Here is a 27,019-nt window from a genome sequence, read left to right as displayed (position 1 = left end):
TATTGCAGAGTTCAAGGTCAATATCATTTGTAAACAAAACGGTAAATAATTGAGTAGTTGTGTTTTAGCAGTAGTGGTGAAGACGTTAAAGGAACAAATTTTTGTTAAATTTTCTGCAGTAAGAGTTTATGAATTTTTATTTTAGTTTAAATATCAAATTGCTTATCGTGGTGATGTTAAATTATATAAAAATTATATCTCTGGTTATTCGTAGTCATTTTTGTTTAAAAATAAATTATTTTGAGTTGTACAGTCTGACTTAAAGGTATAATTATTTAAAAAAAAAAATGTTTGGGAAGGTATTGCCTACTTCTTTTACTGTGAAATGAATACGTATTTCTTTGACATTATTGAGAAAGTTGTAGATTAGGTACCTAAATATGTATTTAACGTTTGTTTAATACTTCAAGTTTGTTTTGGTATAAAAAACTTTAATAATTACATTAATCGGTTATTCAGAAAATTGTGATTTTTAAATTTTTACTACAAGTTGAAAAAAATTATGTAAAATACAATTATCTTACATACATAACTGTTTTTTTTAGTTAGCATTAAATACTATGTTGAGCTTGAGTGCAGTCAAACAATCTCGTAATTAAAATTATGTGCCACTATGACTTTAAACAAGATACAAATTTTAAGTCTAAGCAACATTTGATGTCAGTTTATACCTGACTAGAGTTTGTATTCGAGCTGACTGACTGTCAGGATGTGAATGTACACCAGTTACTGGTAGGCCTATGTATTTCACTCACAATTGATTTCACTATCGTCATGTGCATTGCCAATTCAAATGTCCAAATTATATTAGTTCTCTAGTTTTGGAAAATATATCTTTTATTGCTAAACCTGCTGGCCAGTAAATGTTGTCGCTGGATTACAATTGTTGGCTTCTTAGTACAAGATCCCGACTAAGGTTGACCTTCACCCACCTGTTAACCAAATGAAAAAAATTTTTAAACATCATATTATATTAACAAACATATCCCGAATAGGTTGCGATGAAATTAAGTAAAGCCTAACCTTAATTAAAATTAATGTAATAATTTTTGACGTGACAACGTCTAATAAATCGATGAACGCCGGCTGCGCGCACAAAAGTGTCCCACTACGGATGTCCCACTATGGATGTGTCCTATTTGCTCATTGTACGCATGCGTGGCATATCTCTTCTACTCGATTGGAACAACCATCGATTTGACTTTTCAATCATATTTTCGTCGTTTAAATGATTAATATTATGTAATTTAACGTTCGTCCACCGATTTTCAGCACAATCGGTACGGTTATTTAAAAGTAATGTTGAATATTCAAATACGTTTTTAACCAACAATGGTGTTTTTTACAGTTACACATATTACACATAATAATTCAAATTACACACGGGATCTTTTTCACAATGTTTTAAAAACTGTGTAACACATTATAAATAAGTTTGGTGTATTTGAGATGTGTATTTGTTAATCAATTCGTGTTATAAAAATGAAATAATATTATTCCCCTACCCTGAAAAAAAGTTTATAATATATATATATATATGATTTGAAACTGCTACTTTACATGTATGGTCTCGTGGCCGCGCGGTCAGCGTTTCAAACTTCCAATCCAAAGGATGTTGGTGCAAATCCTGGCAGGTGCAAAATTATTTTTTGTACTTGTAAAAATAAATACGGCGCACGCAACATTTCAATAGTAATAAATATATTTGAATTAATGAATGCAAATAAATGTAAATTTATTAATTAAATTGTACGTTTCATTTCACTACTTTGTATCCATACAAAATAGTGATAATTCAATAAAAATTATTCAAATTAAAAAAATTTTCTTCCTCAAAGAATATAATATTTTTAATGCCTAAATGGTTTGTTTGCAAAAGCCTATTACGGCTGTCTCAGGCCGAATATGATATTTCCTTTTCTTCTGGATCAATCATTTCATCAATGTTTTGTTATGACGTCACGTTAAACTATCGTCCGTAAACGGACTTTACAGACAACAAATTTTTTTTTCTTAACTCCTTCACTTATTTGATAACAAAACAAATTTAATATTGATTGAGAGTATGAAGCATAAAGAACAACAAAAAGTTTGATTGTCTATCTTTGTCTGGTCCCTACTACAGGGTTGTAAGGTATGAACAGGTGGGTTGATACTGTATATTTACACTTATGTGTTCTTTTTGAAATAGATATATCAAAATAAAAATAATTTTATTACGAACACAATGTTATTAGGTTATCTACGTAAATTTCACAAATTACAACATTGCAACAGAGAAACATGGCTCGTACTATTTAGTGTGCTAGACAAGTACGCAGCGTAGCAGCTGCTCATGATGTAAGTACTGCGTAAAAGAGATTGCACATGCTATTATATTTTCTCCGTGTAATTAGAAAAAAACAAAATTACTGTTGAGAATCATTTTGGAGTTACAGACTCCACTTACAATTAAATTTATAATATCCAATATACAAAAAAATTGTTTGCTAGTTAAAATATTAATATATATATATATATATATATATATATAATGTGGGAGCAATATATGAGTAATATATAAATAATATATACTTTTCTTTGAAATTATTTTATTAATTTTATAAAGGACAAGAAACTAAATTAAAAATTGATGAATATTTTATGGATTTACAGATAATTAACAGACCATGCTTACAATTAAATTTATATCTTATAAACAGAAATTAATTTGTTTGCTATTTAAATATCTATCAATACCTATGTCAGTAATATATGAATAATCTATAAATAATATATGCTTTTTTAAAATTTTTATTTATTTTATAAAGAAAAGAAAATTAATACAAAAATTGAAAATTATTTTTTTAAAATATACAAAATCAAATACACATTATTTTAGTATGAACATATTATATTATACAAATGTGGCATCATTGTTTAAATACAAAAATATTTGATATCACATTAATCCGATACAATAGCTTGCGCACTACATTGCGTCCTTGTCTATTGCACTAAATGGTATGTGCAATGTTTCTCTGTCGCGCACTGTTTTAAGTTGCGAAAACCATGAGTCTTGACCTAATATCTTTATTTTTATTTAGTTCGCAGTTATTTGCAACTTCTTCAGCCAAAGGTGCAGTAGAATCAAATTTATTAAGTTGAGTGTAGAAAGTGGAAAGAGTGTAAATGTTTACATTCAAAAGTGTACATACATGCTAATATACGGAGTGCAGTTTTTTTCAAATCTCGATTAACTTACTACATATTATAATTTCTAACTTCACATTTTATATGTGAAAATGGACTTTTAAAAGCTATGAAAATAAACTTTTATAAGCTATTAAGCATTTAATCTTCTTTATTTTTAAAAATACATAATAGTTTCATCATTTGCTAATGTATTTTTGCTTATTAGCTTGAATCAGGAATATTTGCTGCTCAAATAACAAACACACAATGCAAAAAGATAAATGAAGGAATCAATTCTTCAGTTTTGCCTGGCTGAAAGTCTGTAGTTCTGGATTAAAGTTTTTGTTTAATGTTTCAAAATAGCACTATTATAAATAGGTTAATAATATGATTCAAATGGAAATTATTTCCAGAAAGCCACACCAGTGTGTAATAATACTAATTAATTTCTACTTGAATCACTTTATTAACCTATTTATAATAGTGTTATTTTGAAACATTAAACTGATGTGTCCGTTTGGAAACAATGTTTTTTTTTCCTTTCTTATTTAATCCTTTAAAATGGAAATTTTGTTTAGAGCTCACCTTCATAACACTTGCATTTATATCGTAACCTTTCATAGCTATAGAACTGTACAGTTTAATTTGTTTTAAATTGGATGAAGTCTTAGCCTGTACCTAAATTGCAGGATAACTTTTCCAGGTAGTTATTGTTATTCCTCACTTCAGCAGACTGTTAGCTAACCGTAGGCCTCTTACAGTTACTAAAACTATTCTTAAAAGCCTCAAGTATCCAGAATGCCGATAAGTAGGGAAAAAAGAATACAGCCTTTGTGAACTGCCAAGTACAAAAATGTTCTCGTCCTGTGTGAGACTAAATTTCTGAGAATTTTTTTTTCTTTTTTGGCTCTTTGGAGGTAATGTAGCATCAGTAAAATTAATGAATGAATCATCTCAAAACATTTATTTAGGTTGGCATAATACTGTAGCTATGTTACATCAAATTTTGCATAGATGAAATGTAATCAAAAACCTTTTAAGCAAAATAATTTTTTTTGTCAAAATAGACTGTATATATGTATATTTTAATATTTTATATGCTATAATACAATTTGTTAGTTACCTATTAGGTAATTTGTCTTAAGAGTTTTGCATAAATAAATAGAGAAAAATTTAATCTTTTTATGTAGTAAGTTAAATACCAATCACTGATTAATTTCAAATTCTTTTTCAGTTCGTCTAGTGTCCTAGAGGTGCACCAAAACACATGTAATTTTAATATTTAATTTTTGATTAGTCTAAAACTGGCCTTAGACTCAAAAAGTTATTTCTTTTTATTTTCAGATCCAAAAGATGCATAGAGCTGAAATTTTTTAAATTTGTACATAGTTACATGTTAAGCTCTAGAGGCTAGTCACATTAAGAAAGTTGTTTTTCTAAATTAACTCATAATGTTTGGTCATGCACCCCATTTTGATTTTTTTTTTTTTAAATTTTCACACCATTACTGGTATTTAAAGGTTGTTTCTGTAAACATAAAAAAATACCTAATTTTTATTTGTTATTCAGTCATGAATATGTTTAACGGGTATTCAAATGTTATATAACGGATGTTAGTAGTTTTGCAAGTGTTAATAATTATCGCTTGTACCACTATTTACACCCATTATATTACACTAAGTGAATATATGTTGAAAATATTTGTGACAGAACATTGAATGCAAGAGAAAAGTAATGCCATGATGAAATTATCAACTTTCCGTGTAAGACAGAGACTTAAGTTTTTTAAATTGGGCTAAGGCTAAAACACAGTAATCTCTTGCTTTCAACTTTTTATGGGTAATTTTAGTAAGGAAATCCAGTATGGAACTACAGTTTCACATCATGTTAACAATAAGGACATATTTCTTAGGTCTAACTTAAGAAATCTAAAACTCACTCACTCAACAACTGATCACACTGATCATGGAATTTTTTAAATGTTTTTAATTGAATTGAACCTGCTGCTAATGGGCACAAACCTGGTGGCAATTAGTCCTCTGTTATTTTCCTTGTACTTTCCTCCTGAAGTGTACCTACTACATATCTTGTCAACATACTCTCCTTTTAATTATTCCATTCCCAAATCTTTCTTAATACCAGCGAGTTTTTCCCTCTTAATGTTGTTCTCATTTTAAAATGTTTCTGGAGTTCTCCCTCCAGTTTCGAGATTTCCTCAACACATTGACCCATCCAGGGGTGCAACTGGTCCTGAAACCTCAGCCAAAGTCCTTTCCAATATTTGACTCTTTTTAAAAGTATTGATGGAATATTTCTGAATAGGGAATATTTTGATCAAAATCATTATGGAGGTACATTGCCACCACAATTACCGCGCTGAGTCTGCCGTGTGGCTTACAGCAGGAGCTGCCCTGTCTGTGTGTGTATGTGAGGAAGGCAGCATGCGCTTCAGGAGTCTTGTTAGCCTGGATGCCGAGGGATCTACAACTCCCCTCGCTGGGGTGTTCCAGGACTGCGAGGAGACAAGCTCCAGTTCTTGTCGGCGTTCTTCACGAGTAGGTCGAGTTGTTCGCATCATCATAGCCTGCGACAGCTATATGATGAATATAGCATTGCTCTCAGTGGCACCAATAAATAGTTATTACCAGCATATTTGGGTTTAATTTAATGCAGCTTACTTGCTCTGAAAAATAATTAGTAGCCTCATGGCTTCAGTCATATATATGTATCTTAAAAGTGCAAATTTCTCAATTATAATTTGTATAATTTCGATAAATGATCACATTTTTTTACAGCCAAAAGTTTTTAAGTAGTCATGTTTTTATTTAGGTGTTAGTATTATCTTTAAAAAAGGAAGCTAAAAATGTTTAATTATTGCTAAGTTTCAGTCTCTTGTTTATAAGTGCTCGGGCTGAAAGGCACAGTAAGTGCTTTTTACACTTCAATAATTAATATCTTTGCAAATTTCACAACATAGATGCACATTTTGACTTTGAGATGGACAAAGAAATAATTAATTTAGGTGGTATTGACAGTGACAGAAGTGGTGTTAGTACACTCTCTTCTGTAGACGAAATGGATGAAATTTCAGAACACACACATTAAGGAATCTAAATCACCAAAGTCAATGTTTGCCGTTATTCTGCACGGGACAGACACACTGTCACTTCCTGGGATGAGGCCCTGATCCCTCGGCCGATGTCCAGACGTTCCAGACATTCCAGCAGCAGGCGAGGTCGCTGGTCGCACCCCTCCACCTCCCTTGTGACATTGCTCTGGTCTCTGCGTCACTTCTTCTTGCGCTGCTACCTCACCGCACGCTCTCGAGCAGGAGCAGCCCTGTCACGATGCCGGTGGTGTTCTCCGCAGGCAGCCATGATGCGGCCGGACACCGCCTCGTGCGACTGGCAGCTGTCGAAGGAGAGCCTGGTGGAGCGCATGAAGCTGGTGCTGCGGACGTCGCAGTGGAGCGACTGTGTGTTCCGCGTGGGTCCCGAAGACGACCACCAGGTAGTGGCGGTGTTGCCAGGTTCCTTAACACTGCTAACAACTATTAGAAGTATTTATAAATAGCACTGTGAACTACAGTAAAATATGAATTAAAACTTGTACAGAAACCATCGCTCATATATAGAGACAAGATTTGATGGTTTTATTTTCAGCCTAATGTTTTTTTAAAACAGAGGATTTCACTTTTTTTTGTTTTGATTTTTATAAAAGTGTTTTGTAATTCTGACTTCAACAAAATAGGGTTATAATTTATATGCTGCCTTTTTAAAGTAAAATAATGTTTTATAAATTGGGATAAAACAGACATACAGATCAATAAAAATAAATTAGCAAGTACTTATAGTTCAAAATTGATTCAATAAGAGATGCACAATAAAACAAAACAAATTAATTAATTTTTTTGATCAATGCGCTTTGGTACCAATTTTTGTCCAGAAATAATGACGTTCCTTAAATTTCAAAAATTAAAGTTTTTTTTTTATTTGAATAAAGTTTTGGTTCAATGTTACTTAATTCCATGATAAAACTTGCTTTTTGGTGATACATGGAATTATCTTGGAATTCAGTGTTATGCGGTGTTATGACGTGCTTTTCTGTGTTTTTCGTTTTTATCGCAATTCACCATAAAATCTTGTCCCTACTCATAAATAAATTTTAGATTTTCTCTGTTATGTTGTGGGCATTTCATAATATTAAAAAAAAGTATAAAATCAAACGTTATTACTTTCTCATGCGTAGAAGACAAGAAGAATTAGTCTACATCATATGTTAAGTCTATGACCTTCCTGTCCTTGGCCGTTGCTGCAGATGTTCCGTGTGCACAAGCTGGTCCTGGCGGCCAGCAGTCCTGTGTTCGACGCCATGTGCTTCGGCCCACTCGCCGAGAAGTCCTGCATCGGCGTCCCAGACATCGAGCCGCAGGTCTTCCAGATATTACTAGAGTGAGTGTTGTTTGGGACGCTAGGCAATCCTTGATAACCTTTCATAAGTCATTCTTTTTTTTTTTTATTTGAAGGGTCCTCCATGGCAGTGATCGCTGACGTATCATGTGTGTCTGGGCTTGATCCCTGCACCCTGGCATGAGCAACTAGTCAGTAGCCATGTTGATTCAAGCCCAATTTAATTTTGAAAGTAGCGACTCAGTGGTTGAGGGGTCAGATAACTTGTTTCTCAACAAGATGATTCCAGTTTGATTCCTGACTGGGTTGAACCCAAATATTTTGCAAATAGAAAACATGACGTACTATGCTGCAAGCCGTTGGGCTTTCCTTGGGTACTGACTCATGTATTCTGACAGTTCTCCGTTCTCATATCATCCACCCATCATCTCTAATGGACCTGGATGTCGAAGACACATTAAACTTAAATTTGTCCATCATCCTGTTACCTTAAGCCTTTGTGTACGACAGTGTGACACTAAACCGAACACTTCCCTTTACGTTTTAATTGAGATGCGAACTTTTAAATTTGATAACCAATTGTTATTTAAGCTATTTAGGAGGACTGTATTTGATATTGTGAACTAGTGCAGCAAATGTTTACAGGTTTACAAAAGTTAAATTTTCATGTGATGACAATTGGTGACTAATAGGAGGCCCTTTTGAATTACCTCATATGAGTTCCAGTGTGTACTGTAATGTGAAGTTGTATCATTATCATAGTTTTCGTAGTTTTTTTTTTTGGGAAAGTGACAGTTCAAAGTAAGAAGTGACACCTCTCTTAAAAATAGGGTGCCTACATTCTAGAAAGTCGGGGAAGTTTGATTTGGTTAGGAAAAGTTAGGGAACTTACTTGAAATTCTGGGAAAGTCTTGGAAATTTCCCAGTGGTAGTAATTTTAGGGAAAAATTTCATTCTATATTCTGCCATCACCCATATTGTAAAATAATTTATTTGACATGAATTTTGAACAGTAATATGAATGTCTTTAATCTCGGGTTGGGTGTCACTTCGGCTGAGGATTCAACACTGCTTAAACTCGTAAACTATTAAAGCTACAGAGTTGAAGTGAATATATCTTAGTAAAGCAGACTCCGATTGTGGTCATTATGTATGACTCATCCGGTTAATATTTGCAGAGATGACATAATGAGAGTTGGTGGGGAGCGTAGAAGTCAGTGAGAGCTTTAACTCCGAAAGTAATAGACTGATTTGCGTGATTTAAACTTTAATTTTCTCGTGAGTGAGCACTGAGTGGTGTTAGTTCAGTGGAATAATTATAAAGTTACTAACTTTGGTTGTGGAGCCATTTTGCTGCTTATAAAATCCTCCAAGAATTTAATATTATTATTTATCTTTATTAATTCATACTAAGCAAAGTCGCTATCTGCCTCTGTTTGTTCGTTTACTTCTTCAAGACTACACAATGGATTTTGATGTGGTTTTCACCATCATTTAGATATTTTCTTCCAGAAGGTTTATGTGAAAAGTACATTCATATTAAATTTAAATATAGCACTAGAAAAATCTCGATCAAGTCATAAAAATAAGCTTTTAGGGGGTTTATGTACACTAATTTTGCATCACTGATACATCAAATCAAAGTGAAGGTCTTAAAAAGGTCTACAGAAAAGTCTGTGAGAGCACATGTCTATCTTCTAAGGATGACTCACAGTAACCTTTTTATCTTTCAAAATTGGTTAAAAATTATTTACTTATTTGCGTATCCAATTAAATTAGTCCATTGAAAAGTTACATTTGGGGTTGCGTTTTTTAGAGGACACAATTTTATTTTTTTGATGTGTAGGGGGGGTCAGTGTAAAGCTAAAGCCAAGTTTGTGGGGTCGCCACCCTTGTCCCACGGCCGCCATCTTGAAAATAGGGGTTGAAATGGTTTATACGATATATCTCTTAAACTATTTATTTGATAAAAAAAATTTTTGTTAACTTTTTTTGTTGCAAATTAAATTCTCTACATCTTTGGTCCAGTAACGTTTTGTCATACAACTATAAATAAAAAAGTTATAAGCGAAAATCTTCAGAAATTCGAGAAAAAATTTATATTTTTCGATATAACTTTTTTTTTTTTATCATTTTACGAAAAAATTATATCTGACCATTTTTGTAGATCATTTTTTGAGGAACAACTTTTATTCGCATCATTTTTTCATTAAGTCAATAGCTAAGGTTTTACAGCGCTCCGAAGTGAGTACTATTTTTCAGTACTCTTAACTATACCTATTTTATACGTGTGTAATAATAATATGTCATCAGTTATTGTTTTTTATTTTTTTTATTTTGTTATTATAACTTTTTTAATTACAAATTTTGCAATATTATTAATAATTAATTATTGACTCTTTTCCCCACCACCCACGAGGTAGAGTCTAGAGGTGCGTTTTTTTTTACGTGGTATCCCCAATAGGCATAATCCACGGTGATTTTCTAAATTAGAACTACTCCGTCCTCAGTCGTTTCGATGGACCAGGCTGCGGCTCAGCATCTGATCGGCTTTCTGAATTAAATACCAGTGGGAGAACTGGAGAAGGAAGGGGTGTTAATGTCGGCGGTTCATCATCAAAGTCATTTTCATTTATTAATTCTGAGAGTTCCATTAAGTTGCTGCAAGTCTCTCCAGAACAATGGAAGCACACTGCAGAACATTTCAGCCCTGCTTTTCGACATCCACACATCGCTCCACAGTTTCCTTTGCATTTGCAAAAGATCAATTTTAGAAGCTCAGGGGGTGCTGGAGGTTTAGAGTTCTGCAATGGCATCAATAATTTTCCACATTTTTTCCAGCCCCAGTCTTCAGGATCATTATAATTACCAAGCCACGACTGGACCTGATGGTAGACTCGGAAAGTATGAAAGCGAGCTGTGTCTTGTGTTGGAGGAAGTGAAGATAAGTTAAATGTAATTTTTGTCACTGCCTTGGCGAATTGTTTGTATCTTAGCCTGTCAAGAGAATTATCATCTTTATTACCACCGTATAAAGAGATAAAAAAACGTTCACCAATTACAGTGAGCAAAGCAGGGTCAACTCTCTTGTTGAGAAACAAAGCCGTTCCACTTGCAAACTCTAAATGTTTTTCCAGGTTTTTCACAAATTTCATTTTACCGATATTGTAAGGAGCTGAAGTTGTGTCACATCCGGAAAAAGCATGAAGAAACAGCAAGTTATCCGCAATGACATTTCCGTACATATAACCTGACGCACAATATAATGGTTCTGCTGTTCGTCCTTTTGATGGTTTTAAAAAAAATACATTTGCTTGTTCTCTGCCAAGTGCTGTGAGCAATATCAGTATGTCAATATCTTCAGCTACAATAATAACGGTATTAAATAATGGAGATGCAGCAAGAGCAGTGCGAACGATAAGAGCGTCTGCGTCTGATTCTGCTTGGTCAACAGTGAAACCCATTTCCGAGAATACAGTTTTAAGAAGTATAATAAAGTTAGATTTGTTCTTCTCATTACCAAGAAATTTCTCTTGTGATAATGTCGGTATGGTGTTCTTGTCAAATTTTACTTCTGTCGACACGTATAATATAGGTATAGTTAAGAGTACTGAAAAATAGTACTCACTTCGGAGCGCTGTAAAACCTTAGCTATTGACTTAATGAAAAAATGATGCGAATAAAAGTTGTTCCTCAAAAATGATCTACAAAAATGGTCAGATATTATTTTTTCGTAAAATGATAAAAAAAATGTTATATTGAAAAATATAAATTTTTTCTCGAATTTCTGAAGATTTTCGCTTATAACTTTTTTATTTATAGTTGTATGACAAAAAGTTACTGGACCAAAGATGTAGAGAATTTAATTTGCAACAAAAAATGTTAACAAATGTTTTTTATCAAATAAATAGTTTAAGAGATATATCGTAAAAACCATTTCAACCCCTGTTTTCAAGATGGCGGCCATGGGACAAGGGTGGCGACCCCACAAACTTGGTTTTAGCTTTACACTGACCCCCCCTACACATCAAAAAAATAAAATTGCATCCTCTAAAAAATGCAAGGTAAGGCCTAAAAAATGTAACATTTCAATGGACTAAATATGTTAGTTACCTTAGATGTTTAATTTATATCATAATTGACCATTACAATATATGAAATGCTACTTATATTTTAAGAACTTATTAAATTTAAATGATGCCACATTAATAGATCACATCCGTGCGAAGCCGGGGCGGGTCGCTAGTTAATATATATAATTCTAGGCCAGCTATGGAAATGGTGGAGGATGTATTTTCATTATTTTTTCAGAAAATCACAAAATAGGTAAATTATTTTCAAAAAATAGTTATGGTAATTAAAAATTTAGTTCTTGGAAAGTCATAGAATTTTTATTCCAAATTTGTTTGAACACCTGGTAAAAAGTGGAATGTAATTAGCATTGTTTTGTTAGTGGTGAGTGAGAGGTGTGTACTCGCGCTGAGCGTACGTCTGTTCCCAGGTACATGTATGGGGACGTGCTCCAGTTGAAGTCTGTGGAGGATGCATGTGGGGTGCTGTACGCAGCCAAGAAGTACATGATGCCTCACTTAGCGTACCTCTGCCGCGAGTACATCATTAGAAATATTTCCCCGGCCAATGTCCTGGGCCTGTTGGACTTTGCAGACAGTGTCCAGGAGTCCGAGGTGTATGATTCCTGCCTGCAGGTTAGAAGCACACTTCATTCCTTTTTCTGCTGTTTCTGCCTTAGTAACTGCATCTGTATCTGCTGTTTAATATGTTTGCTTCCTGTGCAAACAATTCTTATCACCAAAGAGAGTAACAATGGAGATTTCACGTAGGCTAAAGATGTGTTTACCTTCTTGTTTTGCTGTGTTTATCATTTCTTCTATTTTAGGATGGGTACGGGCATGATTGTTTTCATCTTTATTTATTTTATTTTATTATGGCTTGACGTCGGTGACAGCGAGGTCATTAGCTAAGATGAGATATTTGAAAATTTTTGAGTGATGCGAGAAGAGTTCAGTATTTACTCTTTCAAGTTGAGTCGAGTCCAGACTTAATTTTTTTTCAGTTGAGTTCTTAAAAATCGATTTTAACTTTGGAATATTTGCAGGATTAAAATAGTTAATATATTCCTAAATAAGGCAATTAACCTAGATGCTGTAAAATTGATTTTGTTAATTTATTCCATTTAGTGCTAATTAGGAGATACTTTTAGCATTTACCAAACTCAATCACCATGGCCTTCGTGGCTAAGAACATTGTGTTATAAATAGCTGATTGCTACTTAGAGTTTATTTTGATAAATGATTGATGAATTTTTTCCCGTTGTTTATTCAGAAATAGCATCAAAAGAAATGGAAATCTTTGTTGTTCGACAATGTGACTCATCTCGTATCAGTTGTAGGATTTGTTGACCCATAACAGGACTGTTGCCCTTAAAAAACTGTCTCGGGGCTATCTCGGTCATCGAACTCATTGGTCTGATAGCTAGCTGTCTGTGTTAAAGGAAATTGCGTTGCTTACAGATGTTTTGTTTTGCAATGGAAAAGCACCGAAGCGATTGTAGACAGTGACCCACTTAGCAAACCCGCTAGCTATTTTGGTCCTTAACGATTGAGACAAAAAATAGTCAAAACTCATGGAGAATAAAAGAATACTTACAATTTGTTTGCAAATTTCATAAGAAGTACATTTTAATTAAAGTGTATTAATTTTGCTTGCCACTGGAAATTGAGGCTTCACTTCACAGGAATTCCCAAACAGCTGTAAAACTTAAAAACATATTTAAAAAAAAATGGAAAACTTAAATTAGGATAACCACACTGGGATTAGAACCCTATTTCTCCAGAATTCAATTTCAGCATCTGGCCTTGCTCCAATTTAAAAACATCTTAGGAATATAATATAAGTTACATTGATATCATTATTTTAAAAGTGATGCTCTTGTAAGATTTAGAGCAGTTTTTAATTTTAAAGGAAATTCAGATCACCAGCATTCGAAGTTCGTTAGAGCCTATCACATATGTAGTGTCCTGTCATGGCATACAGGCTCAGTTTGGTGATTGTTGCGTGTTACCTATTGATGTTGTTTATGGCCCAGTTCAGGTTAATATACGTACACCAAATTGGACCTGTGAGGGTCCAAGCAGGGGCGATGGGAAGGAATATGCCTACTCCCCCTTTTTTTTCCTCTTAAAATCTTAAAACATCTATCATTCCCACTAACAAAAGGAGAGAATTTAAAAGTAAACAGCAGGCAAAGTGGTTCTCCCCACCCTCCCCCAAAAAGTAATTCTGAATTCTGGACCCAAGATATAAATATGAATATATATTAGTGAAAAATTTAACAATTTAAATAAATATTAGTTGATTTTAGGGTTTCTTGCATATTAATTAATTAATTATTAATTTTAATAATGCCAATTTCATAACAAAAATAGTTTCAAAGTTTTGAAAAAAATATGGGGCACTAGGGGGTTACCAAATTTAAAATTACTTTAAACTGGGATATTTGTATTATTAAAAATAATATTGTTATTATATTGGGTCTTCTATAGATTTTTTTCTGTCTTGTGTGGGAAATCAACTATTGGAAGTTCGAAGTAATGAATGTGCACTGAAGAAAACTTTTTAATGTGTTGTTGTGTATTCATATTTTGCAGGTTATGTGTAAGTACACTCAAGAAATTGCAAATTCCTCTAAGGGCTCCATAACATCGCTGGCAGTTTCAGCACTACTAGAGCAAAATTCACTGAACATCAGTGAGGCGGGACTGTTTGACATGGCAGTGCGTTGGGCGAAAGACGAGTGTCAGCAGTCCGGAATACCTGCGAGCAGAGCTAACTGCCGGACTATGCTGATGAAAATAAGGGCTTTGGCGAAGATAAGATTCCTCACTATGACCCCAGAAGAATTCGCAGATGGTCCAGAACGCTCTGGGATCTTGACAGCGGATGAAATTTGTGCCCTTCATTTTGCATTCTGTGGTTTGCAGAACGGAAACCTGCAGTGCGGTAGTGCAGATTCCTCTCGTGAAGATAAAGAAGGGAATTCCGTGTACGACGACGAATCCGAATGCAAGTGCGATGATGTGGATGACCTGTTTGTCATATTCGGTGCCAAACACAAGCAATCTCTCTCGAGCCCCAGTACAATCGCCAAGAACTTGACGAGCGTTCTGGGCGGGCACGGCCTGAGCTGCAACGCCCGCCCTCGCAACAGGATCTCAGTGAGGCAGCTCAGCTGTGCCAGGCGCTTCCTGAAGACGGCTGTGACGGTGCCGGGACGGCTGCGCCTGCTGACCAAGCTGCGGGTCAGCCGCGGGGTCGTGATGACGGGGATGCGCTTCTTCACACGCCTGCTGCCCCAGAGCGAGTTCTCGCGGGGGCGCGTGCTCTCGCAGGAGTACCATGAGGACCTGGAGGTGTGCGTGCTGGACGGGCAGGGCGCTCTACTGTCGCGTACGTTGTTCACGGACACGGTGGTGTACAACACGCTGGCAAGCATCGCGTTCAGTGAGCCGGTGCACCTCTCCAGCAACAAGGAGTACAGTGTGGTGACGTTGCTCCCGGCCGGGGAGGGTCTCGAACACGAGTATCCCCTCAGCTTCTTGTCCGAGACTGAGACTTGTCACGGCGTCGAGTTCCGCTTCTGTGACCACGCCGAAACCAATGGCAATGGCACGTTTGTGCGCCGCCTGGACATGGGCTTTGTTGATACTGTCCTCTTCAAATTTTTGTAGATTAAGGGTCGTAGTCTTTTTCACAATCTAGATTGTCTGTGATTTAGTCTTATTGCGGGTATTTTCTACTTATGGCTTGTTTACAGCCTAGCTGAAATGAAGAATACTCTTTCTTGACTGTGGGTTCTATAAAGATAGGGTGTAAGTAAACCAAAGCCTCCAAACTATTACTTAGTTATTTCTTAGCTCCTAACTGGAATGAAAGGCAAAGCCACTCTAGAATCATACTTAAAAACTTCCATTTTTTTTGTTGGGTATAGTACATTAGTTTTGGTTATTCTGGTTAAAAAAGTCCTTGGTATTTATATATGTTTGTGCTGATATTTGTGTTTATTATTTTTCCAATGTAATGCAATTTTGAAGTTATATTTGTGATGATTTTGTTACTTTCAATTGTAGGAACCCAGTTTAACACAATTTTTTAGGGTCATTACAAACACTTGTTTTTTCCACCAACTGCCCATATCATGCAAATAACCAGTCAGTAAGTCTCTAAACAGTGTTTGCACAACGTCAGTGTTTAAGGTGACAGTTTAAAAGGTATGAGGTTTTTAAGTGACATTGTTAATTTCTTGTGCTACATTTATTTATCAGTTTGGAAAGTACTGAGCATCTTGGCATGCAAACTTATCAACAAGTAGGCCACGTCTAAAGAATAGTTTCAATCAGTGGTTGTGAATCGAAGGTATCTTGTGTGGTTCTGGTGGGAACCACTTGTTCACACACGAACATTGGACTGTTTAATTTGACACACTGTGATACCTGTTTCTGTAAGATATTAAACCTTGATTGATGTTATGCAAGCCTGCCCTTGTCCCCTGCAATGTTTATCCTGACAGCTAAGGCAATTCATTATCTTCTCTTTAGTGGCTAACAGAAAGAAGGGGCTGTCTCGAGTTGCAGAAGAGCCATAGGTGTAAGGTGTTTAATTTATTTTCATAGAAAAAAGAAATCAGAAAACAAGTTACAGTTTTCTTAGATCTACATCTTTTTAAGTACTGCAAAAATCTTCTCAATATATAATTTTTTTTTAAACCCAAATTTAATTTATTTGTTTCTAGGAGCTTTAATGTTGTGTGATAGTTTGTAAAAAAAAGTCTCTACTTATCACTTGAGTTTATTTTTCTGTAAGGAGAGATAATCTCACCAATATGTTGAACTGTGTTGTGTCAGTCTTCTTCGTTACATATACATAATTTTTTTTGTGTGTGTACATAGTTTATGAATGCACTCTGTTCTATTAGTGTCTTATTTTGGTCACTAGGAATTGTTAAGTTTTTGCATGGCACAGGGTCTTTCAAAATTACTACAGTATTATTGATGACTGTGTCTGGCCTACAGATGGCGTGATTGGCTTGCTTAATAGCCTACTTGTTCTCTGTTATGCTAGCTTTTATTTAAAAAAAAAACAACTAAATATTAGTTAAACATTTTTACTGTGAAAATAATATTAATTTGTAATTGGTGATCAATTATTCTAGAATGGCATGCCAGAGCCTATAAAGATGTCAAACTCCCATGCTAGCTCCCAAGAGAGATTGTTTAGAACTCCCCTACAAGGTTGGGTCTCGTGTAAGGTGCCACGGTGGTGTTGAAGTCAGATCACTCGCCTTCCATCGAGGCGAACCATTTTTGAATCTGCGGGATCGAACCTAGATTTTTCGCAAGTGGAAAACATGGCGGTTGTCGCAGTGAACCAGTGGGGTTACTCAGAATATTCCAGTTTTCCCTCGCCCACGCGTTCCATGAAAGCTCCAGCCCTATGTCATGACCCCTCGTCGTCTCTAATGATCTCGATGGTAATGAGACATTAAGATGTAATTTATTTATTCTTATATGCAATATATACACACAGTAGAACCTCGCTTTTATTTTACAGCTTTTTAAGTTTTCCCATTATTTGCACATTTTTATTTTGGTTCCATTTTAACCTCATTTGATGCAAAGCAATAAATTCCCATTGATTACAACGAGCCTGCAATATTCTTCCTGCATTTGACACTGTTTGTTTATGTTATTCCTACATAAATTCATTATTCCTGTGTTTTTCACGTACATCATAAATATGAAAATAACCATTCAAATACAAAATGCTATCGTTGAAGCTCCTGGATTTTTCGATGTGCTGTTTACTGTTGTTGATGTTGCTGTTTACTGTTTAAAAACAGTATTTACAGGTTGCCAACGCTGGTCTAATAATGGCAGACTTTGAGAAAATGTTAGCATACGATGCTAGTGCTATAGTTTATAGAAATTTATACATACCGTGTTATGTAGTTTATTATATTTATGCTATATCTTTGTCAACTTCCGTTAAAAATAACGTGGTGGGTAACATATTTAAAAGTCAATAAACGTAAAATTTGGTCTTTTACTGAGAGTAACTAACAGAATTTTTATCTGTATGTATTTTATGAAGATGGCAGCTTGTAAAAGATGGAAAACATTTTCAACTGAAAAAAAATTAAACATTTTTTAAAGTGCATGGATGATTACAAAGGTTACACTCGCTGAAATGTTAGGCATGCCTATTTCAACTCTGAACATAATCATTGAAATCATTGAAGGAAATAGAGCCCAGTGTGGTGATAAAGTACTGTATTTTTATTAATATTTAACCTGTAAATGTCTGATGTTACTATGAATTGTTAATTAAAGTATGAAGGTACATATGTACATAATACTGTATGTATGCTTACCTGCACTCTATACAGAATGTAAATATAGTACTTTAATGTTAATTATTCTATTTAGATATGCTTCAGACACTGTTATCAAGAATTATGTGTATACCAGAATATAGTAGGCCTATGTTAAGGTCATATATCACTGTCTGTTCTTTGAGCAAAAAAAAAAAAATTTTTTTTTTTTCAGACATTACCCTTATTTTACAACATTTTCAGACATGCCCTTGAATAGTGTAAAAAAGGGGCCCTACTGTATATTATTGAAAGCCATGCCTCTTGCAATAAATGATTGCCTTGTAAATGTGAAGAAATGAGAAATCTGGTGAAACCAATAATTCTTTTCAAGGTGCTAAATAAAAACTGAGTTCGCTTAGCCTTAGATATTTAAAATTTCCCGCCCTTATTCTGAGCTACCTAACTATAAATAAAAAAAAAATTGTTTTTGACAAAATTTTAGGTAGACTTAATTTTTCAAAACACACTATTCACTAGTTTTGGCAGAAACATGTGTTTTGTCAACATATAGTAGTTTTCTAGCAAAAAAAAGACTATGTACATATGTGAATTTGTCTTGCATGGCTATTACATGATTATTTTATGAGAGAGAGCATGGCACAACCTCCATTAGGTGTCAGTTGATAAACACTTGTACTTTACTCCAGATGTATTGCTTAAAAAATGTTATGACAAAAACATTTTTATTTTTTCATCCCTTTTAAATATTTTATTTTAAACTTTTACATGTTTACAATATAATGTAAAATTTACTCTTAAGATAACATGCAACTTTTATCTAAAAGTGGAACTATCCTATTTAACTATTCTTAATGAAAGTTGGTATTTAGGCTTTTTTTTTGTAGTCTCTCTACAAAATTCTTTTAATGGTGATGCTAGGATGTTTAAAGAAAGAGAGAAAAAAAACTTGTTTTTGAAGAAATCATTTGATTTTTTTCTATTGGAGAATAAAACCAATATTTATTACTATTTAAAAATCCAGCATATTGAACAAAACTTACTCATCCTACTCCTGATTTTGGTTGACAATTATTTTTCTTTGCTCAAGAGACTCACTTTGTACCAATGGGTACTATCAAACGACGAAACTAGAATAAGCCCCCTGGGTCGTCGTCATCATTTGTTCTCAGTCCTTTCCCCCTCCTCCTCCATCTCCCAAATTTAAACTCTTCCAGCACATCAACAAGTTAGTGTGGTTACAGGATTAGAGGGTCGCAGGATCACAGCACAGATTTTTAAAGAAGTGTTATTGCAGTAGAAATTCCTAGTGCCCAATGAAACTATGTACGTACCCATATTCATGTATTTATGCTGTGGCTTACCTTTGTAGCAGTTAAGGTTTTAGCCTTGCAGTATTTTATTTTTACCTTTAATGTAGTGCATTAATTATTTAATAATGAAAGGCTGACTCCAGTATGTTAAAGTACTGTCAAGTGAATTTAACAAATTATCTACTATCACAATGATTTTGGATCTTTAAAGGTGAATGATCAAATTACAAATTACTTTTTGTGATTTAAATGTTTTTATTTCACATCAATCTTAAAAATTGCTTCCTACCTTTGTGGTCTTTGTTTACCATACTGTTGTGTATCTTGCACTTTTTTTTTGTGATGCCTCTCTAGAAATGAATTGGGCTAAATTTATTATATATATTTTGTAAAGTGAACTGTATATCTGACAATGTTTTGGCATATTTTGTAAGCATATTTCTATCACAAATACTATGTCTAATTTGTAATAAGTTATAACAAAAATGATTTTTTTTTTAATGTATAGGAACATGCACATTTGGCAATATTTTGCTGTATTGGATGAAGACCGCCTTCATGCTTGGTGTAATGGATATTTCTTTAGTGCTGTGTGGTGTGATTGTAATTTATGAACTGAATTCTGTTTGTAACTTGAAACTAATGTAATTTATTTGTTTGTTCTGTGGAACACTTTTTGAGGAAGTAATTCTTGTATTATTTGTTTAAATGTTAGTATCATTCACTTTCATGGTTCAGTTTATACTAAGGTCTCAAATTAATAACAGAATTTGAAGACTGCTTTGTGAATTTATTAATATTAATATCATAGGAAAGTTTTTTAAGCTCCCACCTGAAGGTTCTATTATATAATTTTTTTTTTCAGAATAAATTTATTCTTAATGAGCGTCATTATTGAAGAGAAAGTTTTCTTTGTGATGTTTTGTTGTGAATTGTTCAAAAGTTGACTTACTGATAGATTAATATGTGTTTGCCTTTTTTTTCCTTCTTTTGTTTGTGTATTTTGCATTATAGTTAATGCATGCTGTTCTTTCATTTTTTCCAACAGCAATAAAAAATAAATATAAAAATTTATGCAATTGATCTGTGCTGCCAAGCAAAGTATATATTTTGTATTCTTTTGCTACTATTGTTAAGTGTCTCTTAATAAATAATTATAACTAATTTTCAATGAGGAATTTTTATTTTTACCCTGCTAACTGTATACCTAAATGACCAGAAAATGTGGTTTTTGTAATTAAGTTCACAGATAACATGTATGAAAAATTTAATGCTAATTTACTGTTTTTACCTTTTCTTACATATTTTTAGTAAATTTATATGTGTAGGTATTTTTAGACTGTTTGTGTACATAATAGCATTAAAGACTTAAGCTGTTTTTAAATTGGGCAATTTATTACTAGCATACTTAAATTTGTATGCAGTCAGCATTTACTTGTTTCAGGTTTGTGACAAAACTCTTGTTTGCTATTACTAAATCATAGCTGGTTATTGTAAAACTCTGCTATTGATTCAGAGAATATCAGAATTCAAATTTCCGTTTGTTTTGCTTATTTTGTTGTAGATTGTAGAAGTTCTAGAGGAGGGACTGACACAACTTAACACTGCCATAAACATACCTTTCCACTTTCAAGATTGTCAAGTCAATATGGAACAGTACTGTCAGCAACATTGTAGCCATGTATTATTATGACAAAACAACTATGCGTGTAACTGCAAAATAAGTACAAACTGCCAGATGTGAAGACTCCATGTAATTGTGATATAAGTACAGTACAGTACATAAGATGATCTGTAATTCAAAACAATTAGCATCTTTAAGTTTTTTAAATTTTTTTTTTTTAACTTTGTTTTTTTATTTAAAATTTAAAATCACATGTAACAAAAATGTGTGTTAGTTCGTAGGTAGATTAATTTTAATGCACTCTAATTATTAATAAAATCAATGCAGCAGTGACTTTTTGAATGGTACTAAATGTTTTAATGCTTAATGATTCTGAAAAAGAGTATGATGTAAATTTTCTGTAAAATAAGAAAGCAAAGTAAGTATTGCAATTATATTATTTAAATATTTGTTGGTAAAATTTTAGAAAGGAAAAAAAAACATTCAAATACCCACTGGAAAATCAGTATACATTTAATGCTGTTAACATATTGAAAATTTATGTATCTTTAAACTAAGTTTTTTTCTTCTTAACTCTTAGGTATGCTTTTTAGCATATTAAATATTTTTTTCTAATATTGACAGTTTCCAAGATTATTATTATTTTTTTTTTTACTAAATGTCTCATGTCACAGCATTTTGGATGTATCATGAATTTTACTGTCATTTCATTTGATGCAGTAGCACAAGCAGGAAAAAAAAATTATTTCTGCAGGTTGGTATATTATTTTAGGGCAGAGGTGAGCAGATGGGATGAATAAATTCAGCACAGTGGTTAAATAAGAAAATATGTTTATTTAATTAAATAATTAGGTACAAAAGCTGCCCCTGGAGCTACGTTGCACGGGGGGTTGTATTCACAGAAGGGGGTGGGTTGTGGGGGGGAGAGGGTGGGTCTAGAGGCGGACGTTGGGGTTGCGGGAGCGCACGAAGTTGAGCAGCTCGTCGCTGTCCTCGCACACGAAGGGCTTCACGTGGTGGCAGGCCACGTCGTGCCACTTCACGCCGTCATTGTAGAAGTTGTTGAGGATGGACAGGCACGACTCGTCGTTGCCCTGAGCACACACGCACACATACACACGCACCGTTCAGTCAACCTCTCTGTCTTATTAGCGAAGCGAAACACATGTTTCTAGGCGTGGCGGGGGAATTTAAAGGGTAGGAGGGGAAGTAGTACCTCTTCCTCCCCTCTCTCTACTTAATTCTTAACCCTTTTGAAATGGACAATTTATATCGTAGTGTTACATGGAACGTGTAGTTAATGTGTACCTACATTCCAGTGGACATCATACTTTATGACAATGAAACAAATAATTTTTATTTTACTAATTATGAAAACATAAGTATAAATTAATGTAATAATATTATTACCACACATGCAGTGGAGTATGTTCCATTTTTTTTTTATCCATCACTGGAGCTGTAGCCACGCATACGATGTTCGATTATTGTGGGAGCGCTAGAACGAGGTAAGAAATGTTTATGTAAAAAAGAAAAACGGGGGCTCGTGCGCTTGTCGGGAGCCTAGTTCAAGTTTAAGGCGAACAACTTCCAGCTGGTTTCCATAACCAGTTCTCTGCTGCGGGGGTGTGCCAAGTTCACCGCCTGTCCGCTAGTTCTCGTATCGGGGTCACCTCACGCTCCCGGCAGCGGTGAACGGGTACGTTGGTTCTCGTGCAGCGCCGGCTGCCAAATTCTCGGCAGGGCCGTCGAAAATTGCGAAGGGTAAATAAAAAAAAAAGGAGGGGGGTGGGGTGGGTGTGTGTTTCCGGGCCAAAGGACTATGGGGGCCCAGTTGAGTTGTGAGACTTTTAATTGTTCCTTTGTTTACCCTGATAGATATTTTTTTTTTACGTAGCCATTGCTGGTTACACTGAATGCCATAGAGAATAAGTACTCAATAGCAGACAAAAAAAAAAAAGATGAGTACACAAACACGCAGAAAACAAGTCAAAATCAGCCGATTTCAAAAGTTGAATATATAATTGAATGGAAGGAATTAGTATGACGAGCAATCGAGTTTGTCCCAAAAAAAAAAAATTCTGTGTTACCCATTTCAATAATCGTTAAAATAACGTACCTTGATAGGACGAAAAATTCATGTATTTTGTTAAAATAACTCAGGAAACCTTACAAGTAATGCGATACCCACAATCGACATTTCAAACATTTTTTATTTTTTTATTTTTTTTTTAAGTTGTACAAAATGATTTGTCCCTTTATATCGTCGCACGGCGTAACGCAACCGGAAGAGCTGTGCATTGCCGAGTGTGAGGTCGGATGACCGGATATATTGTTTAGTTTAGAATTAACTCGTAAAAAGGCGAGTCCGAAATTTTGAAAAATTGAAAATCCTTTACAAGGCTGTTTTAACGCATTTCTGACGTCTTTAAAAGTCGTTAACACTATATATTTAAATTATATTTAAGAGAACATAAAATATAAATAAATAAATTAGCCCTAAAAATGTAAAGTAATACATTAAAAAACAACCGAATATTTAAGTTAGGTGTGTACTGTAAAATATTTTTGCTGTTTTGTAGATTTTATGGCCCGTTCTACAATGACACGGAAACGGAGACGGATCACGTAAACAGAGACGGATCTCCCGGAACAGAGTTTCTACAACAGCACGCAGCCGGAGACGGACCCGTATGGATTAGCTCGACGATGATGTGCTCATCCGTTTACGTTGCTCCGTACGACCAATACAAGCCGAGTATTTGACTGCGGTGGTAGCCATGTTTGTTTATGCCCTAAATACGTTAAAAATTGTTTCCAGTACAAGGATAGCTAGTGTTTTGTTATAACGTTGTCGTTTTATTTTCATTACTTATATAAATTCTTCCCCTTACATTGGTTTCGAGGCATACTTTTTTTTTTTTTAAATTAAATTAATATTTGATAACGTCGAAATGCAATCTCATTGGTGGTCATTTGTGTTACGTTCCCGTGCATTGTGGAAGCAGCAGACGCGACGGTGAAGCTGCTCAGCCAAATATTAAATCCCCCCCCCCCCCCAAACCAAAAATGGCTGGACGACACACGAGATTAACGTAAAAATAGATTCAATTCCCTCGAATTTAAAATAAGTTTAACTCAGACCATTTGTAGTCACCAAGCTTCGCAGCGAATTTCCAAAGTCAGTTATTTCACAATCCCCGTCAAAACTTATAACGTATTTATAGGCACAAAACAGGAGGTTAGGGGCCGCATTCAGCGGCCTGGGACTCCTCGCGGGTCTCGGGGTTCGATGCCAAGTTCGGGTACATACTCGGCCCCTGGGTCCGCTACTGGCGATGATGATGTCCCTGTTAGCCAGTCAGCGATGGCTGCTTGGGGTTGCTTCATTAAGGGGCCCTCCTCGTCAGGGGTGTATGTGTGTTAGTGAGGCGGGATGATAAGCGCGACGCTCGCTGGTGCTTCGAGCGCGGTATAGCCTCTAAGCGCAAGTCTCTGAACTGGCGCGCAGTCTTCTCGTCGGCACAGGATAACTGTGAAATTTGACGGTGACCGTAACATTATATGGCGGAGAAATGAAGATAAATGTGTTATGCAAGCCCCTTAAGTGCTTTCAAGAATCTGTACTGATTGTTTTATGCCTAAAAATTACTCTGGAAACACGCGTTTTAGGCATTTTAACGCTTATAAAAATACAGTTTAAAAACTTAATCCGAAATTAAAAGTACTTATCGGCCCTCAACGAACTCTTAAATTCTGTTCGTAAATAGGCCCCACTCGGATATCTTGAGTACTTTTGAAATCGCGTTGTTTTTCCTGAAGCTCTGCACACCGTGTGTGTGCCCAGGTAGGCGGGCCCCTTAAGGGGACTGGGAATTATGAAATTGTTTAAAAAAAACATTTTTTATGTTTTTGCAGATTATTTTTCTCAAGAATGTTAGCTTTAAAATGACATATTACACTAAGGGTAAATACTAAAATAATTTAGTTAAAAATAATAATTTAAAAGTTGTGATTTTCAGGAAAAACCATCAAAGTACGAAAACAATTACAAAATTCAATGTTCAATAACTATTTATTTTAAAATGCTATTATATTGGGACTTTTATAGTTAGAAAGATATTTTTTCCCTCTTTCGATGTTGGTATTTTTCCAGCTCGTAGAGGGCATGTTTCACTGCATGGTGTTGTAACATGTACGAGTGTTGATACTGGTAAAGTTATAGATTTAGACATTTTATCAAAGCACTTTACATGCAAGGATAAACTAAAAGGTCAGCATGAAGAATCATGCACTGCAAACTACAAAGGCACTAGTGGTGGCATGGAGGTTTCTGGTGTTGTAAACATTTTCAATCGATCCATATCACAGTACAATGTACGATATACAAACTATTTAGGTGATGGTGATTGCAAGGGACACAAAGCTGTTCTTCAGGCTGCCCCTTATGGCGATAAAACAGTATCAAAATTAGAATGCTTAGGGCATGTACAAAAGAGGATGGGTAATAGGTTGAAATATTTGAAAATCAAATTGCAGGGAAAGAAACTAGAAGATGGCAAAGTTTTTGGTTGCCGAGGACGAGTTACTGATTCAGCCATAGCGGACATTCAAAAATATTATGGTTTGGCAATAAGAAGAAATTCAAATAATCTTCAAGGAATGAGAGAGAGTGTATGGGCAGAGTATTTCCATTTACTATCATCGGATGAAGACCCCCAGCATGGACTCTGTCCTAAGGGTTCAGAAAGTTGGTGTAAATATCAGCGTGCAAAGAGTAAAGGAGAATGTTATAAACATGCTGATCACTTTCACCTTCCTCGTGTCGTGGTTGAAGAAATGAAACCCATATTTAGAGACCTAAGTGAGCCCGAGTTGCTGAAGAAATGTTTACATGGAAGGACACAAAATCCAAATGAGAGTGTAAACAGTGTTATCTGGAACAGACTTCCCAAAACTACATTTGTTGGTTTCCGTACCTTGCATTTTGGAGTGTGGGATGCTGTTGCATCATTCAATGATGTAAATTCGGTGGTGTGTCATGTGTATGAAAGATTGGGTTTCCCTCCTGGTAAAAATTGTGTGGAAGCAATGAAGAGACTAGACAGCTACAGAATAGACGAAGCAAAGCGTGTGGTGAAAAATATTGAAATGAAAGCCAGGCAGAAGAGGAATGCAGCAAAACGGAAGTTGGAGGATCTGTATGAGCAGCAAGAAGACCCGAATGAGCCATCATATGGAGCTGGAATGTATTAGAATGTTAAGTGAGATTATATTGTATACAGTATTTACTTTAAATGCATTTTTCTCAAAATAAAAATTTTCTCTGCAAATGCCCCTTTTTCTCAGGAACTATTCGAGATAGAATAATGAAACTTGGAACATAAATTGCTAGTATGATTATGCGACTTTTAACACAAGATTATTTTTCTAAATTAATTAGAAAAAATGTTATTGCAAAAAATGTTGATAAAATTTTGTAAAAAAATTTTAAAATGCTAAATATTTCCCCCCCCCCTCCTCCCCCCAATTATACCACAACACAATACAATTTCCTTATGTCTATTCCATAAATAAGGCTTCATGAATACGTAAAAAAAATTTCAACATGCTGTGACAAAAGGAGCTTGAGAAAATGGGACATTAAGATGCTAATTTTAACACTGTCAAGAGGGCATTCCCGGTCCCCTTAAGCGACGGTGAAATGTTCCGGAAGATCCGTCTCCGTTTACGCGTCGTTGTGGGTCGGCTGTATCGTTTCATCGTGGGACAAGTGAGAATGCCGTGGTTGCAGTTTGACGACGGGAAGGGGAGGGGAAGCGGGCACCCACCTGAGGGGCCTCGCGGTTGTCGGGCTGCGCCTGGCCGAAGCCGCCGGTGCTGCTCCAGTCGCCCGAGTTGCGCTGGCTCGTGGGGCCGATCTTGGCGCCCGAGCCGGACCAGAACCAGCCGTTCACGTTGGCGGGCTGCAGGTCGGGCCGGTCGCAGCCCTGGAAGTTGCACTTGCGGCCCGACGTCCAGATGTAGCGCACGTTGCCTGCGGGACAGAGCACTCGGGTTCATCCGGACCATCCGCCCGACGAGCACACGC

At 35.2% G+C, this 27,019-nt stretch overlaps 2 protein-coding genes across 3 annotated transcripts in view; one reads left to right on the top strand and one right to left on the bottom strand.

Annotated features, from left to right (window-relative positions):
* The first annotated feature begins 12 nt into the window (after positions 1–12).
* LOC134536814 (uncharacterized) lies at positions 13–19,069 on the top strand. Its single transcript, XM_063376793.1, has 5 exons — positions 13–41; positions 6,544–6,684; positions 7,492–7,625; positions 12,085–12,289; positions 14,252–19,069. The coding sequence occupies exons 2-5, from the start codon at positions 6,550–6,552 to the stop codon at positions 15,329–15,331; spliced, it is 1,554 nt and encodes a 517-aa protein (XP_063232863.1). The 5' UTR covers positions 13–41; positions 6,544–6,549; the 3' UTR covers positions 15,332–19,069.
* Positions 19,070–21,742: 2,673 nt separating this feature from the next.
* The window catches only part of LOC134529110 (uncharacterized), a 58,847-nt gene continuing 53,570 nt past the window's right edge, over positions 21,743–27,019 (bottom strand). For both annotated transcript variants that reach the window (XM_063362854.1, XM_063362864.1), the window contains exons 4-5: positions 26,760–26,965; positions 21,743–22,022 (exon numbers count right to left, since the gene is read on the bottom strand). In XM_063362854.1, coding sequence (XP_063218924.1) covers positions 21,864–22,022; positions 26,760–26,965 — 365 coding nt within the window. In that variant the 3' untranslated portion in view covers positions 21,743–21,863. The remainder of the gene's footprint in view (positions 22,023–26,759; positions 26,966–27,019) is intronic.

Source organism: Bacillus rossius, chromosome 1 (genome assembly GCF_032445375.1).
Source record: "Bacillus rossius redtenbacheri isolate Brsri chromosome 1, Brsri_v3, whole genome shotgun sequence".
NCBI lineage: Eukaryota > Metazoa > Arthropoda > Insecta > Phasmatodea > Bacillidae > Bacillus > Bacillus rossius.
Note: the sequence above shows the minus strand (reverse complement) of the source record. Positions and strands in the feature narration are given on the sequence as shown.